Source organism: Chaetodon trifascialis, chromosome 19 (genome assembly GCF_039877785.1).
Source record: "Chaetodon trifascialis isolate fChaTrf1 chromosome 19, fChaTrf1.hap1, whole genome shotgun sequence".
Classification (NCBI taxonomy): domain Eukaryota; kingdom Metazoa; phylum Chordata; class Actinopteri; order Chaetodontiformes; family Chaetodontidae; genus Chaetodon; species Chaetodon trifascialis.
Window position 1 is genome coordinate 13,182,696 of NC_092074.1, and position 17,988 is coordinate 13,200,683.

The window sequence follows — 17,988 nt, forward strand, 5'->3', positions numbered from 1 at the left end:
GGGGTTTCCCCTGGTAACACACACACACACACACAGACGCACACACACACACACACACACACACGCACTCTCCTTGGGCTCTCCCTGTCCCTGGCAAGGATACAGTAAACTGCAGGACTCCTGCCACGCACAAACACAAAAACTCATTCACAAACTGAGACATATGCTGCCTCCGACACACAAACACATACTGCAAGTAGTTTTCAACATCAACAGCTTTTATGTCAGTGACCACCAAGTCTACTTCTCTCTTTTCTCCAGCCCTCCACTTCTCCATCTTTGTGATGGAAAGACTCTCCCTGTGCATATATATCAAATTTTTTACTGCAGAAGAAAAACATGTTAAGCTCTCTGAAAGCACTGTAATGGATAAAGACAAGTCAAACAAGGTCAAAGTCAAATATTTGAAGAACAAGAAGTGTGACAGATGGAGATGAGCAACACGAGGCAAAAGTTACTTTTCTTTGAATAAAGGATTAATAAAACCAGTCTGTCATCCCCATGAGTCCTGGTGCATGTTGCAACACCTCACTGAAGCTACAGCGCAGCAAATAACGCTCTTCTTGAATAACATATTCAAAAGAAAAGGCAGAGTTTTTATGCCAGCAGCATTACATCAGATGGAAAAACTCCAGATGTCTTGTTCTGTGGGTTTAAACAATGCTCGGCTGTGCAGCACTGTGGCGGAGCTAACAGTGGATGCAGCAAAAAAAGAGAAATGTTTTGAGGAGCTTCCCCTTAAAAGCACATTGGAAATGCTTCTCACAGCTTTCACGTTAGATTTCAATGCAAAACACGGACACATGAATGCAATTTACATCATGATAGATGGCAAATCCACCCTTAAATCATCACATCTGCTCAGTAATTGGTTCTTGTGTAAGACAATACTTGTGCTGAAACTTCCTACACGGGACAGTGGTAAAGATTTCCTCTAGTTAATGCTGTGATCTCACACGCAGAAGATTTCCTGTGGTCTGCAAATACCAAGAGAAATAATATTATGTCTACAAATAACCAGAGGAGAGAAGAAGAGAGAGGAGAGGAGTGGAGCGGAGAGGAGAGGATAAGATAAGAGGAGAGGACCATAGAAGGAGATATATAGCCCATGTCACATAATCTGAACCTGACGAAAATTCATCAGCTGATAGCATGACTATCTATGGTTAGATGCACGCACACACACAAACACACACACGCCTTCAGACACGCACTTTCTCTCCCTGAAGAATCACATGAGGGGGTTTTCTCTGCACCACTGAAGGAGAGAAAGAAGAAACTCACCCCCCGACCAAAAGTAAAGCACACACGAGCACGGATCACATGGTGGAAACTAACTGAGAGGTGGGTCAGCCGAAATGGGTCTCAGAGAGAAGACTGACCCTGGGATTACTCGCGTTTGACAGCAATTTTGGTAGCACGCTTCAGTATTTCCAGAAGTCTCCTGAATTGATTTCTTGGTGCAAATGGTTTGTTTCAGCTTGTCTAAAGACACAGTGCTCTCTAATGGAGGCTCAGTGTGGCTTGTTGCACCGGGAATCTCCACGTGCACGTATGACGAGAAACATACGCACTGTTGGCTCGCCTTGAATAAATTAAGGTTGAAATGCAAAACTCAAACACTCTTTGAATTTCTCCTCTGATCCATCGAGAGCAGAGCCACATTTCGATCAGAGGACATTTAAATGACTGCTTCTGGCGTCTCGTCAGAGGAGATGCAACACTGACAAAGCCTTTCAGACCACCAGAGGGGCACAAATAAGTTCAACTGAATGGTATCCCCCTCCTCATTTCCTTCCACCATCTATAACCAGTTAGCAAGAGAGCGAGAGTATCAGGCTACAGCTCGGGAAGCAGCCAGGGTCTGCACTTTCTCTGTCAGCTCAGACTGTCATCCATGTACTATGTTGCCCACTTACAGCTGGTGTGTGTGTGTATGTGTGAGAGCTGCGGAGGGCAAGAGAGAGGAGAGAGAAAAGAGAAAGTCTGGACTATCTCACGTGTGAGTAATAGCAGGTGTCATCACAGCGTGAAGATTTAGGAGGCAGAGACATTAAGATGCAGTCAGAGGAGGAGGAGGAGAGGAGAAGTTTGTGTGTAATTAGACAACAACTATTATCAGCACTATTATGGCTCAATGAAATCTAGCTCCCAAAGCTGTCAAACAGCACTAAACAAGGACTAAATCCAGGTATGAAAAGCACTCTGAAAGCCTGACATAGAAGTACCTGAAGGTGGCTGGTGCGGAGGTGGATGATGGTAATGACACAGATGGCTCCGAGTGACACAACAACACTCCACACTGAACACAGCCATGCAGACCACATCACGGCCCAAGGGCTTTCTGTCAGGTGACGGACTGATTATCTGTCCAGCTCTCCTGCAAAACGCACCCAAAGTCCGTCTCTCTCTCTCTTAAACCTCGGGCTCACGCGCTCCTCGCTCTACGCCCCAGCAAGATTTACACGCGTGTGTCTCAGCGTGTGCAGTGATAAACAATCGCGAGTCATTTGATTGGCAAAACAGAGGACGAACATTACCTGGGCATGCAAATCCCCACCTGGGTCACAACATTTGAAAGACACAGACGGAGTTAAGTGTGCGTGTGTGTGTTTGTGTGTGGGTGTGGAAGTGTGAACGCACACTATGTACCGTGAGAATGCAGAGGCTGCGTGGAAAAAGTCAACTAAGCCTGAGCGTCCATTCCCTGTTTCCACTTATAAATGTTTGAGTATGCATTTAAGCCGGTGTAAGTAAGTGTGTAAACATGCACGTGGCTCTCTGTATGTGTGACACAGAAAGATTGTGACAGACGTTACAACATGCACTAAAATTGACAAAAGGAAACATGCAAGCTGATGAAGCTACTACGATGCAGCTTTAGCATGTGACATCTGAGTTTTTGTGATGTAAAAACGAGCCATGCACATAAATGACATTCAGCGCTCTGCATGTGTGACTTTATCGGAATGTACTGACCAGGTTTCACCTGAACTTACCGCAGCGTGTGCAATGATCATTTCACAGCTAGCAGGTGACAATTGCCTTTTGTGTGCGTGTGACAATGAGCTCGTGGAAAGTTAAGCTTCAAAATGTTTGAAGAACGCGTCGATTCATTTTCAAGGGTGCACAAAGGGTTGAAGAACAAAGATGCACTTCCATGAACATCTGAGTGCACGTTCAAAGCAGGAAGGCGAGTGTGAAAATGAGCAGCCCAGAGTTTTGCCCCTGCCTTCACAGTCGAATCCAGCTCGCCGACGAGAGCGCTGCATATTAAAAATCCCATCAGAAATCACACTTTACTATGCAGCGACAGTCAGGCTGTGCAGTTCAATCAGGGGCATGAGTGAATTAAAGGATAATGCTGCTGTCTTTTAAAGAAAATCTCCTAAACTTGTTGGTGTAATCATCAATGGTAAGACTCAGAATTTATTAGATTTATAAATGCTGATGGCATTGCTTATAGCCTATGTAATACAAGGTCTTTTTCGGTCATGTACAAGGTGCTCACATGTGTAATGTGTGTGCACAGGCAAGCAGTAGCCACAGTACAGAACGCCTGTCAGGTTCAGGTCAGCTTCGGTTACGACGCTCTCAGACTCGCGGTCAGACACATGTATTATGTCTTTGGAAAGCAGCAAGCTTTTATTCTATTTGTCGTCAAGTGATGAAAAATGTGCATTTTTCTTATGTGAGCAAAGCTGGACGAACTGGAATACAGTGCAGGAAGGTGTTTGAATTGGCAAATCCACACATACACACTCGCACACACACACACATGCACACACACACTCTTTCTCTCTGCCTAAAACTTCCGTCAAAGTCAACCTCCCTCTCATCTTTTTCTGGCTCATTGCTCTCCGGCGGTCTGTCTGTCTCTCCTATCTCTATCCCCAGACCAGCTGGATGACAAGTGGCGAGCAGGAAGAACAGTAAAGTTTCCATTGAGGGAGAGAGAGAGAGAGAGAGAGAGAGAGAGAGAGAGAGAGAGAGAGAGAGAGGAAATGGTAAGAGAAGGAACTTCTTGCAGACAGGAAGTGGGGGGGTTGCCGCTTGCCTCAGCGACAGTATTTTCCACATCCGCCGCTGACTACAAACAAAAGAAAGAAAAAAAAAAGGCCTTGCCCTCTGTAAACAACAGAAAGAGCACGGAGGAAAAAAGAAGCATTGAGGCGAAGACTTTCGACTGGCCCCTTGATTATCAGCATGTAGAAATGTGCATCGTGTTTTTCAGCGTCTGCAGACACGTTTTAACGCAGTGTACGTTTGCATACGAGTAGCACGTTGGTTATTGAATTGTGCAATTAACAGATGTAGAATTGAAAAGGGTGTTCTGCCAGAGAGTGTGCACAGATGTCTGGAAATCTGAATTAAGTTTACACAGAGAGACCAGATACCGCTCATTTGCATGCAGGGAGGAATGAAAGGAGGAGAGAGCAGTGAGGAAAAAAAAAGAAAAAACGGGGCAAAGGGTAACTCTGGGTTACAAATGTGTAATGTGAAGTAGCAGGGGAAACACTGATGCATGCTGATGTTTTCAACAGAGAAGCACTGAGGAAACAACAAGCCTGATATCGCTCACCACAAGGTCCCCGTGCAGATACAAATATTGCAACTCTCTGAGTCTGCAAAGTTTAGACACACACACACATACACTCACACACATACACTCACACACATGCACGCACAGACCGAATTAAACTGCAGGGAGTGTGATGCAGGCTAAACAAAGTGCAGTAGGTGCTTACAGAGTGCATGATAAAAACCAAAACTGGCCAGTGGAAAAATGGTTTTGCACAACTGACGACTGCATAAAGGCGAGAAAAGGGGACACGTGAAAAAAAAAAAGGGTGAGATGATTGTGATGTGAATGTTCAGCTTGGTTGTGGCTGAATAATGCAATCCAATAAAGAAGAATGGACTGATTTCATGATGGAACATTGAAGACATCTGACTTTAGACCAAGCCTGAACCCTCTAACACATGAATTCAACAATGGGGGGCTTCTTTTTTCTCACTAACCAGACGGAAACTATAAAAGCACAGACAGTTAATGTGGAACTGTCACATCTAATACCAAAAACGGAGTGTCTATTTGTACCTGGATGAGAGTAGTCACACAGGTGACAGGGCTTTACCCAGGAGATGGGGTTTGAGTCCTGTGTGAAGCCAAAAGTCAATGCTTTAGACAACAAAATGACTTGTTTAGGTTTAGGAAAGACTCATTTTTTGGGTGTAAAGAGCATTGTTAGCAGCACACACCTGGGTAAGCAAAAAGTCTGCACAAATTCTGTCAATATAACATCACATGCAGAAGGCTCGACCTGTGGACGTCCAGTCTATGAGCTGTGCTGTGCATGCTAACATTTGCATTCTTGTATCACATCCAGCAGGGTTTCCCCAGCGTGTCTCTTGACAGCCCTGAAACCGTATGAAACCACACTTCACGTCTGCGCCGGGTCCAAAAGCAGGTGCTCTTTCAAACCAAACTGTCAGCTTCTGTAACTGCAGGCCGGCCTGGCGCCTCCACAGCCGGCGGCTTGAGCACGCACACGCATGCCGTCTCGCCAGCATGCAAGCTCGCACAGAAACACCAAATAAAGAATTGACCGGTGTTTCCCCTCTGACAGAAAATCAAGTCGGCACTCTAACACACACAAAGAGTTGGACACGCACGCATAAACCTACAGACTCTATGTCTCTCTCTCTCACACACACACACACACATACCCACACACACACACACACACACACACACACACACACACACACACACACACACACACACACACACAGCTGTGAGAGGGAAACTCGGTTTGACGTCACATGGCTGCTAGGCAACCAGCCGCCGTGGTAGTGAAGATTTTCCACTGCAGTACAAACACAGTGCACGTCTCACTGTGTGTGTGTGTGTGTGTGTGTGTGTGTGTGTGTGTGTGTGTGTGTGTGTGTGTGTGTGTGTGTGTGTGTGTGTGCTGATAGTTTGTGCTGACCCACTTGAGTTACAGTTCAGGACTTAAAAATGACTTTTTTGTCCCGTCCCGTCCCGTCCCGTCCCGTCCCGTCCGCCGTGTTTGGTGTTCAGTGAGGTTTGATCTGACGGTTGGGTGAACAAGCACAGGTGCAGATTAACGTTTGGGTCAGTGTGGATCGCACAAAAAGGGATGTGAGTCAGCGTGACACAAGTTAAGAGTGTGTGTCTGTGTGTTCTACAACGTGCATCTCGCAGAAGCTGCAGCGTTGTGTTCAGAGGGTGGGTCAACGTTAGCGCATGTGAGTGTGTGCGCGTTACACTGGAGCAGTATGGGTGCAGTCTTCACTCCAAAAGACACATCTGCTTGTGTACGAGCGGCAACTTTTCAGCAACCTCAGGGTTATTGAAGCGAGTCCAAAACTGTAATGCATCCCAAGTTTTGTTTACAATGGAGACAGCGTGAGTAACAATACACCTTCTGCATCATTTATAGTGTTCATAAGTACTGCCCCACTTCCGTGCTACTGTAGCTTCTGCTCCACTAGGTTTTCTGTACATGACACAGGTTAAAACAGCGCCCGGAGCAAGTTTTTATAAGGAGCTTATTAGAGTTGAAGCCGCAGAGCGTAAAACATTTTGTTTTCAGGGCGATGCTAACAATGAATCTACAGATATTCACACCATAAAATGTCAAACCAATACCAGTTAACCAGAGCGCGGGGGGGTGACTTCACATGGTTTTGTTGGTAGAAACAGTTCACCCACAAAGATATTCACTTTATTGTGACTTGAAACACAGTAAATCTTCATATTTGAGAGGCAGGAACCTGCAACTGTTGTTTCAAAGATTAATGTTCTGTAGATGATAATCGATTGATTGACTAATTGTTAAAACTAATGAAATTAGGTCATTTTTATTAGGAAGCAAACTTGTACATAAAGTCAATCATTGTGACAGGTTGATGTCGTTTCCAGCTGCTGCTGAATTTTCCAACTCGTTCACGTAAACCATCTTCAGTTTTACTGCTATTCGGCCAGCTGTGTTGATAACATGGTTATTTTGTTGTCAGGCATTCTTCACTGTCTTACATCCTAAAATTGCAAGACCCTGTGTATCTTATTACAACAGTTCATTTCCCAATTTCCAAGCTTTTAAGTGTATCTCTGAGGATTCCTCTGCAGCTGCTCAGTTGGAAATGCTCTGCTGATGCTTTAAAGGTGAATTACACAGAAGAGCCAACACCCATCATGACTCTTCTCTGTTTCATTCCCCAGAACTCAACAGAAATGCCGTAGAAAGACAAACACAGATGCCAATCTGCTGCAGGTGCCCTTTTGCCGCTAATTTAGAACTAGGAAAACACTGGCAGTGCATATATGCCTTCTGTCCTTGGAGAGGTGCCCAACAGTCGAAAGATCAGCCAAACAGAGGCTATATATGGCCCTGTGCACATTCCAGCCTCTGCCAGTTAAGCGCGCAAAAAAAAAATGAGTTGATCCGAAAGTTAATGACCATAACAAAACAGATGTGTTTGACTGTGTTTATACCAAAGAAATGAGCAAGCCATGCTGACTTAGGTGAATGATTACTGGGTGAATGCATCCACAGTGACGCAGAGCCTTCTCATGTGAAATATGAGCCTATAAATACGTTCTGCAGAAATCTCTGGCTTTATGCTTTTTTATTTTTCACCAAGCGTTCAGGAAATTGTTGTTTCCTTGCACATGTATTTGTCTTTCTCTGCAGCCTGTGCCTATAGAATTGCAGCACAGATACCCGTCTGCATCAATGCACTTCCAGGTACATCTTTAAATGTCCCATAGTATGAAAAACGTCCTTTAAGCGTTCAGATCTGATGTTGCATTTTCTCTCCTGCTCTTTCTTTTGTCTCGTCCTTTCTGCCAGTCTTACTCTCAAGCTCACTCTGTCTTCCTCTCTCAGTATCACTCTTCTCTCTCTCCCTCTCCTCTTTCCTACATACCTCCCACACAAGCAAGCATGCTTTATGTGTATCTGCATGTTTGCCTCCTGCACACACACACAAACACACACACAGCAGGTTTCCTTAAACTACAGATCAGGAACTGTGACAGGCTACAGACAAGAACATGAAACATGAACATGTTTGACATCTTTCTGCTATGATGAGGGAAAATCCAGACTTTTACAAGTAACTATAGACTTAAAACTGTCCTTCAGTTGGCTGCAAGCACCAGCAGGAGCTTCTATTTCTTTCTTTGGCAGGATAAAGGAAAAAAATACTGACCAGAAATATGCAAAGAGCGATACAAACACTATTCAAATCCATCTGACAAATTCATTTAAACAAATAGTTTGTAGTCTGTGTCAGCGGGGAGAGCTGGGATGTTGGTTTGGGGACTGGTCATGAGATTTAAACATGCAAAAAAAAAAAAAACCTGCATCCATCTCTCATAAGCTGCAGTCTCATACGTCTTGCACTGAAAATATGATCAGGACATAATGAAAGCAAGCATAGAGAGTTAGGTTTTACAACATCTTCAGAATATGTGGGGATGCCACATTGATTGCATTCAAATGCACGCATGGTCTTGTGGCAGGGGACGCTGCTCAGTTTAACACCTCACATGCGATTCTGAATCGTTCCACTGATAAGACGTGAACGTGAGCTCGAGCCGCAAAGTCCTTCAAAAAAGGGACAATTGTGGGACATTGTTTACAAGAAACGCTGGTAAAAAAAAAAAAAAAAAATCAGTTACACAATCCTTCGTTAAATCGTGCTTCAAAGCAGAAGTGAGATGGCCTCCTGAACTTCTCTTGGCTACAAATAAAAACACATCCACCCACCCACCTACACACACACATACCCAAACAGGCCTCAGCCTCCTCTTTGAACGCCGTCCAAATGCAGGCAAAGACTAAGTGTGTGTGACTGGCAAATTCTCTCGCTTTCCCTTTTTCTATCACCCGTGCTCTCTCACACGCACACCCTCACATTACCCACACACTGAAAACACACCTACACACACACACACACACACACACACACACACACACACACACACACACACACACACACACAGGTCGGGGCACAGAGCTAGCTTTGTTACTATGAATGTCAGCCACTGCTCAGGCAAAGAGCTCTGGCCAATTTGACACAGGAGCACCCAGCAACATGCACAGACACACTCAAACACACACAACGCGAGGTCGACCGATTTCTAAAGGGCGATATAATAACGATAGTTTGGAGCAATCTTTGAGCTATTATTAAGTCAGCCTGATCTTGTCTATCGGAGCAAAGTTCTGCCAATACAGAGCGTCCTGTCAGGACCAGTTAAACCTAACAGATCAGTTGGTCAACCTCTACACACAGCACACACATACGCACGCTGACAGACACGCTCTCGCTCAGCTCTACTTACCGCTCTCTGCTTCGAACTGAGGAGCGCCGGGTTGAGAAGATGCTCCCCTTTCTCCGTGTCACTGGAAACGTCCTCCTCCGACTCTTCCCAAGACGAGGAGAAACCGGCCGAGGAGGCAGAGGAGGACGACAGCTTCCTGAGGGAGCGGGTGGAGGAGTTCGGCCCGGGGATGGGGCTGGAGCTGGGGCTGGGGGTGCCGCACGGCCCCTGGTCTGAGCCGGGGCCTTCGGAAGTTTGAGGCTGGCTTTCCAGACCGTGGTCAGTTATTATGACTGCGGGGATGGAGGGAGGGATGGAGGGGGAGTGATCCATGGAGTGATCGGTGACGTCCAGCAAACATGGGGCGCTCTCACTGCTTTGTGCCTGAGGAAAAGCAGGGGTTTCTGGGTTACCCTCCAACCTGTTCGCCTCCGTCTGCAGCGGCATCTCCAGACACAACCGGGCCTGTTTCCCATCTCTCTCCTCCCTCTCTGTCCGTTCTCTTTCGTCTCCCAGCATTCGATTGTTGTCTACCTCCTCTCTGTCTTTTTCTCCCTCCTTTTCTCCACCTTTTTTCTCTCTGTCCGCTGTTGCATCTGGGTTTGATGCCTCAAGGGAACCCTGAACAACAAACGGTCCATCTATGCAGGGAGCCTGCACTGTTGTTTCAGGATGGCGCCCATTTTGACCAATCAGTGTCTTGTTCTCAGTGTTTGTTTTAGTGGCCTTGGTGTCCTCCTCACCTTCACCCCTTCCTCCTCTCCTTTCTCCTTCCATTGTCTCTTCCTCCCTCTCTCTTCCATTCTGGACGACAGGGGGGACTTTGCTCTCTTGTGGGTGGGTCATTGGGCAGTTGAGGGCTGTGTTTGGCTGGCCGGGGTTGGAAGGGGTTTGGCTGGGCGACCGTCTTGGAGACCGAGGGCTGCGCTGAAGCTCACTGTTAAGCACCTGGGCACGAATTCCAGAAATGTGGGCCTCGAAAATGCCGACTTTTCCCCTGACCTGAAAGACACAGAGAAAATGAGGGTCTAAATGCAGCAACAGCTTGGTTTCCTTGGTCTAACTGTAGAGCTTATCATTCACAGGTGCAAAACACTTCACCTGATGAGAGACAGATAAACTGACGTGACAAAAAATGACAAAATATCACCATAATGTACTACCAATATTAAGAAATTTGAAAATAAAAATGAGCCTGGACTCGAGCATTGTCCCATTTTTGGCATTTACCAGACTGTGTTGAAAAACGAACTGCTGGCAAGCTGCAAAGTCAATGTGTGACTGTCTGCAGTTTCAAGAGCTGAGTACAAATGTAGGCTGGAGTACAAAAATTAAGCAAAAATGAAACCAACGAACAGCGGTTATGTAAAAATCCTATTTCAATTTATGCAGATAACGCAATATCGTCATGTACTTGAGCATACATTTTAAAGTGCAAATATATTTTTTGATACTAAACCTGAGAAACATGTTCTGGGCTATCTTAAGTTTAATTAGTTCATATTGATTTACGTACACACAGTCCAAGGCAAGCAAGGAAATGAAATAAAAATGAATAAGTACGAAACAGAGAAACCTTTTATAATATGAAAATATCAAAATAAAAGCCTTCTCTCTGAATGCCAGATACTGAAAGTTTAATTTCCCAGCTTTCCTATTGTACACACAGAAAAGAAACAGCTGAATACTGCTTAAGTAGCAGTAGCAGCAGCAGTAGAAGTACTAACAGTCGCAGTGGTTGCAGTAGCAATAGCAGAAGTAGCAGTACTAGCAGCAGCAGCAGCAGCTTGAGTAACTGTTGCACTTGGGGATCATCACAGCTGGGTGAGAGCACGTCTTACAGGCTTTGTTCTGACTTTCCCCACAAATTAAGATAAAGTAGTACATCCTTCATAGGTTGAATACAGAGACAGACAGATGCAGCGAGTACGATGGAGACCAAAAAGACACAGAGAGACGCAGTTAAACAGACAAAGACCATACACCTCGACGTTCTGCAGCTCTCTGTGGATCTGCAGCAGCTGCGCCTGGCGTCTCCTGTCCTCTCGCTTCTCTCCCGTCTCTCCTCCCCTCTCCTCCTGCCCTTCTCCCTCTCCTCTCTCCTCACCGCCGGGCGAGCTCAGTCGTCGGACCCGCTGGCCCACATTGACTCCTAAGAGCTCCGGGCTTCGCGGGGAGGGCGAGCGAGCACGGGGGGCACGGCCTGGGGAGAGCGAGGGCGAAGCGGGGAAGACGAAGGTTCGACCCAGGGTCCGAGGGCTTGTCTAGGAGGGGACACGCGAGACGGGATTAGAGACATTCCAGAAATGACTCGCTCATATCAGCTGGCGTTTATATGTGAGGTGGGAGGCAATGATCTTCACACTGCTAAAACTACCAGCACAAACATTATAACATTATCATAATTACTTCACACTGCTGCTACTGCTGGTAGCTTAACCTATAACTAGATAACATAATCTATTGGTTGAGTTATATTTTGTATTAATAATATGAATCTGCACTGTATCCAGTGACTAAAAACTGTCCGATGTCTGAACAGTTTCTGATGTTTTGGTGTTTTCATGGAGATAAAACAGGACAACACACCAACAGTCTTTTCAGATTCGGCTCTCACAGGTTGGATGCGTTACCTGAGGGCTGGTTGAGCTGTAGAGACCTCCACCGAGCGCACCCCCACCCAGTAACTGACAGTAGGTGCTGCGATCTGGAACCGGCAGCACAGGCCGACCGACTGGACTGGTTCTCGCTGCGGAGGTGGTACTAGAGGAGCCTGGCTGGGAGTGAAACTGATTACTGCTGCAGAGAGGACAGGAGAGGCTCGGTTGGTTTGCAAGCATCTACAAATATCATAGTGATATAAGTGTTACATTTTGTTGCCTCATCACACACATGAAACTATCATACTGTAGTAGGTTATGTATGAAAAACTTAAATAACGCAGCACATCATAAAGCAACATGTTAAAGCATTATGAAGTAATTACAAGCTCCAAAACATCCTTAGTTTTTCAGTTTTAATCATTGTTTTAATCCTTGGTGTTTATTTGTTGTTTTATTGACTTTTATTTGTTGGTTTTTAACATTTTATTGTTGTCATTTTTAGCCTTGCAAAATTTTCTTCAGTGTTGTTTATTCTTGATTTTATTTTTTGTCTGCGTTGTGTTTTACTTTGCTTTGTGGAGCACTTTGGGCTGCTTGTTTATATGAAAGGTGCTACATAAAGTAAAAATAGAGTTACTGAGCAAACATTTTTAAAGTAAGCATTTCAGAAAGAACAACAAACAAAAAAAACCCAGAGCTGACCTGTTCATGACTCCAAGGCCGTTCAGGTTCAGGGCAGAGGCTGCCATCCCCGCGGCCAGGCCAGGGGCTCTGAGTGCTGGGTACACATCTGACAATCTCCCCTGAAGCTGCAGGGAGGTCTGGAGAACAGCTTTCAGTGTTTCTGCTGCATTCAGTCAGCAGCGGCAGCTCCGCGCCGCAGATCTGCACCCACCGCTGCAAAAAGAAAAAGAATTCAAATGAGAAGCAAGCCTTCTTTTCCCCAAAAATGGAAAGAGACACTTCCTGGAAAGCCATCTCAAACCACGTCAAGGACAAAGACGATTATTCATGTCGTCCTGCTGATCACTCAAAATAAAAGACATCATTGCCAGTGCTGGGACTAAAACAGAAGACACATAAAAGGGAGGTGACGGTGGGAGAAAAGGGGGCAGACAGACAGAGAGAAAGTAAAGAATATAGCAAGAGAACATGTTTCAATCACGGGAAATAATTTGCCTTTTCTCAAGTTAATGTTTCATAGAGGCTGAGATTTGTATAACGCTCATTTGAATCAAACAACTGTTTTATTACAGTCCAACTCCAGCCTTTACAGGGGTGGATGTTTTCCTTCACTTTAAAAGCCTATTAGAGCTTTACATTTCTAACTGTATGAGCCTTTTCATGCTCTTGTTTCACAGCTTTGTTCCTGAAGTTCAGCCCGACCGATTTACTGCTCCGCTCCATCCTGCAGCTCCACACTGTTTGAATACGCTTCGGTCTAAAAATAAAAAGTCACTTTAAGGTAACATTCTTTCAGGGAGAAAACGAGGGAGGCACGTGGAAAAGGGCAGAAGATGGAGATACAGAAAGAAAGAGGCAGAGAGGGAGAGAGAGGCCAGCGCAAAGAGCGTCGGCAGAGTTAAACGCAGAAGAAGAAGAAAAGCTGGAGAGGGTGGAGAAGAGATGGAGAGAGTTCAGCTGTCGGTCTGAAGGGACGCAGATAAAAACGTGGAGACAGGGGCTCCAAATAAATTAGAAATTATGTTTTAATTACACTAATACAGTAGAATTCAATACTGTAAATGAGCTAACGAACATGCGTTTTTATAGAGCCCTGGTCGAGACACAGAGAGTCGCTGACTCAGCACTTTTTGCTGCAAAACAAAGACAGTGTGTTCACATTCTTCTTCGTGTGTTCAGATTTATCAAGATTATTTCAGTCATTACTGCACCACAGGAGACTAATTGCTACGTTACGTTCAGATGTTTTTAAGTTTGATAATTAGCCCGATGTCTTGAGACAGGCCCGTCCTACCGAGACAGAATCAAGTCTTAGGACCGTCTGATCTTAAATAAACTTATCGAGTTTGATCACAGGAAAAATCATGAACCGGTTTTTCTATTTTTGCTATGCAACAGTGCAATGGTCTACTCCCTTTACAAGAAACAGGCCTTCAGGAACCAAAACTTGTCATTTAGGTCCTTAATCAAGATGGCTGGGAGGTGAGGCACAGGAAGGGAAACTAACTGAATTAGATGGACACACTCAGCTCATCACTGCAGTGCTTCATGTGGTCTGAGGCTAAAGTCTTTCAAAGCTTGAAAATGCCAACTGTAGTGACGTCCTCAACGCCGGCCGGCCCGGTGCGTTTGATTCAGACAGATGAGTGATTATTCCAGTCTGCTTTGTATAATGTGAGATAAGCAAGAGAGTCATTGCTGGTGTGCAGAGCTGCGAGCAGCAAGTCTGGACGACTGCAGGAAAGTCATCTTTTATATTGTGAAATTACAAATGCCAAGATGCAGACCCTACGAGAGCACAGCCAGTAATATTTCAGCAGAGTGGCAGTGAAATGGGAGCTGTGTGCTGCACGCTCAAACAGAGGCAGATTTTTTTTTTTCCACCGTGTAATAACTTCTGTCTCACAAATCTGTCAGCAAAATTAAACTGAAGCTCCGGCGTCTAGAAAACAAATCCTTTTCAGTCCAGCTCTGGGGCTCGCTCAAGCACACCGGCATTCTCGTCACGCGCCGAGCTGCCAGAAACGGCCTTAGGATGTGTTTTGATTCCAGATAAGTTAAGACATCGGGTCATGAACATCGGGGTAAACATGGGATTTCCTCGTTGGGGAGTGACGCAGTTAAGAGAGAGGCAGGAAACAATCTGAATGGCTTGTCGCTGGAGCAGCGGTGCGGCTTTTTTCCTCACTGTTTAATCACTTCTCTCTGCTTGTTGGGACTCTGGCATCCAGCAAGTTCCAGCGAAAACACCCCGATTCGGGACAGCGGCTGGGAGAGAAGAAAGAGCAGCGGGGAAGGAAAGCGAGGTGTTCACAGGCTATTTTGGTTTAGCCGTCTATTCTGAATCTTTCATGCAGAAGCAGCCGATTTACTGTGTGTGAAACGGCCTGGTTGTAATGAAGCAGCACTGGGCACCAGGAGCCATTTTCACACTGCATGTTGCACATGGTTAGCTGCATCCCAAAGCCCTTTCTTCCCTCAGTAAAGGGCAGCTCGGGACTCTGTGTTCAAAGTTTCATCGGCTCGAGCTTGAAAAGGCACAAAGAAGAAAACGCCTCGCACGCTGAAGGCTTTAACAGAGGACGCACATGACACCCTCACCAGCCTGAACACAAACGCAGCATACACAGAGGAAAGCCATTAGAAAAGCCATGATACAACACACATTTAGCCTCCTCTCTCTCACTCTGAGCCACTTGTTTGCACCTTCCTCGCAGATAAAACTGCCCAAAAAGATGCATGCATCTGCAGAAAATATGCTAAGCTATCCATGAGCACAGTGTTGACATTTCAAACATTATATGACATCACATCAATGCCAATCAACAACAGCCCCGCAGCAGGACGGGTGAAGCCAACCGTGACTGCGCTCTCATGCCGTAATCACGACTCACAAATGCAGCCTTTGGCCCACCAGAGCTGACAACCACAGTCAAAAATGGGGAACAAAATTGAAAGCAATACTTGTTGTGATGATTCTGGTACAACCACAGCAGACGTAAAGCAGCTCAGAACGCTGCCTGTGCGCTTCAGAGCAGCCTCGTGTCAGATTGAGTGGGACTGCGTGAGTATTCAAACTGTCCACTTGCCTACACAAGTGGGCAATGAGCCTACATACAGAGCAGTGAAAGCAACCCAGCTGATGAAGCGTTTCGAGGATGCTGGTGATGACATTCACATTAGCAGATGGTAGGCTGAGGTGATATGACAGTGTAATGAAGTCACAGCATCAGAGAGTTTGTACAATCTAAATTATATTTCAGGGTGGATGAGGTCAGAGTGGGTAATGTTTGTGGTAATGTTGGATGTTTGTATGATTTTTGCATCAATGAGATGGTGTAACTTCATTTGTCATGGATTTAACCCACTAGATGACCTCAAAAACACACTGTTTTCTTTATTTATCAACAGCTCCTCAATAGAATTTCAGGAAACTAGACGTCACCATCTAAATTTGAGTGCACCACAACAGAGTCCATGTCAATCCATGTCGTCCACTTATAGCAGCTGGGACACTCAAAGCTTTTCGGTTCCCAGAGGCACGAAAAGGCCTCAAGAGGGCCTTGAGGTGAACCCAGACTTCAGTAGACAAAACAAGAGCTGCAATAAGAAGTCGTTTTATTAGAAGATCAACAAAAAATGTAAGTATTTAACAGTAAATTATTTACATGCCAGACCCTCCAATATGAGGATTATCCTCTTATATCAATGTCGAGAAATGCTGACGTTTGATGGTGTTTGATGGGAATTTTTCACTATTTCCAGACATTTTATAGACAGCACAATTTATTGGGAATAGCCAGATGAATTGATAATGAAAATAATCACTGTTTGCAGCAATGACAGGTGATGGCTTCCTTTTAGCTGGTCCCATTTTGGGTCTGGTTGCTCGCTCGTGAACTGATTTGTGAAGCCCCCAGTCTGACAAATGTCTCGTCAAACCTTTTGTCCCATCCGCCTCTTTTCATTAGCAAATTTGTGTGAGCTTCAGCTTAATATAACTCTTACATACAGGTGCTGAAAGCTGAGCATAAAAAGGATTTGGTAAATGATTTGGCTTTGATTCAATTCTGGATTCAGACACAATAAAATGCTGCCCACCTCCAATCTGAGCAGCACCATGGCTGAAAATGAGAATCAAGTGTTATACTGGGAAGGCGCTGTTCTCTAAAAATGAATGCATCTTTAATTAAATAAATAAACATTTAAGGGAAAATAAATAACACTCGAGAATACTTAGTTCTTATTTAAGTAAAAATCAAAAACAGGGATAAAACTACTCAAATGGTTTCCCCTCTCACTAAAAGGATGAGCAGGCCTATAATAAACTTTCACTGTTGCCTCTCCATCTGCAGTGGAGGTGGTGGTGTTCAAGTGTAATAAACTCCATCCAACAACGATAGCGTGCTCAGATGGAGGTCCTGAGCTGACAGCAGGCCCTGTGTGATCTTACCTCAGCGCTGCGCCCTCCGACGCTTCTCCGGGACTCTTTCGCTGCTCTCGGTGATCTTACGGGCAGATCCCAGCCGCTGTGCAGGAGGATGGCTCTTCTGTGTGTGTGTGTGTGTGTGTGTGTGTGTGTGTGTGTGTGTGTGTGTGTGTGTGTGTGTGTCTGTGTGACACTAGAATAACACTGAGCATGCACGCACGCGGCTCCTCGTGCACCGAGGGAAACTTGTCATCCACTCCTCTGCGGTCTTGTTGCTTTCTTCCAGGCGCAAACTTGTTCGACGCTGCCGCCGGTCCTTTCTGCTTCTTCACCTTTTCACCAGAAATCCTCCTCCAGAGAAGAAGGTTTCAGAACGTCTCTGTGATCCGCCAGCGGTCTCCCTCTCCCTCTGGTTGTTTTAGGAAAACTTCAGAGCACGTCGCGTCGGCCGGTCCGAGCCTCACCGTCTGCTATCAGGGTGAATAGTTTCTCGGGAGGTTTCTGTTGTCATGCGTGCAGCTCGACACCTCCGAGGAGCTCGTAGTAAAGCGCTGTTTGTCTGAGTGTTTGAAGCCGGAAGCGACGAGACAGCCTCTCTCTCTCTCTCTCTCTCTCTCTCTCTCTCTCTCTCTCTCTCTCTCTCTCTCTCTCTCTCTCTCTGTCTTCTTGACTGTGCCGCTCTCTCCCTCTCCCGCCTCTCTCTCCCTCTTCACCTCTATCTTTCTCTCTCTCACTCTCCTCCCTCTATCTCCCTCTCGCACCCTTTCCCTCTCTCTCACCCCTCTCCCTCTCTCTCTCTCTTCCTCTCTCTCTCGTGCAGTCACCAGCGCGGGGAAGCCCTCAGATAAACATAAAGCACGCGTGCACGAGCGCGCGAGTAAACTTAATTAGTAGCGCGAGCACTTAGTGAGAAT

The 17,988-nt window shown here is 45.6% G+C and overlaps 1 protein-coding gene across 2 annotated transcripts in view; it reads right to left on the reverse strand.

Moving 5' to 3' along the window:
- itpkb (inositol-trisphosphate 3-kinase B) overlaps window positions 1-17,635 on the reverse strand; it is a 25,777-nt gene extending 8,142 nt beyond the window's left edge. The window contains exons 1-5 of one of the 2 annotated variants that reach the window (XM_070987671.1): window positions 17,099-17,635; window positions 12,664-12,858; window positions 11,992-12,157; window positions 11,344-11,622; window positions 9,380-10,360 (exon numbers count right to left, since the gene is read on the reverse strand). In XM_070987671.1, the coding sequence (XP_070843772.1) occupies window positions 9,380-10,360; window positions 11,344-11,622; window positions 11,992-12,157; window positions 12,664-12,710 (1,473 nt within the window). In that variant the 5' untranslated portion in view covers window positions 12,711-12,858; window positions 17,099-17,635. Of the gene's footprint in view, window positions 1-9,379; window positions 10,361-11,343; window positions 11,623-11,991; window positions 12,158-12,663; window positions 12,859-17,098 lie in introns of those variants that run through there. The other variant, XM_070987672.1, reaches the window with a different exon arrangement.
- Between the last annotated feature and the right edge of the window lie 353 nt (window positions 17,636-17,988).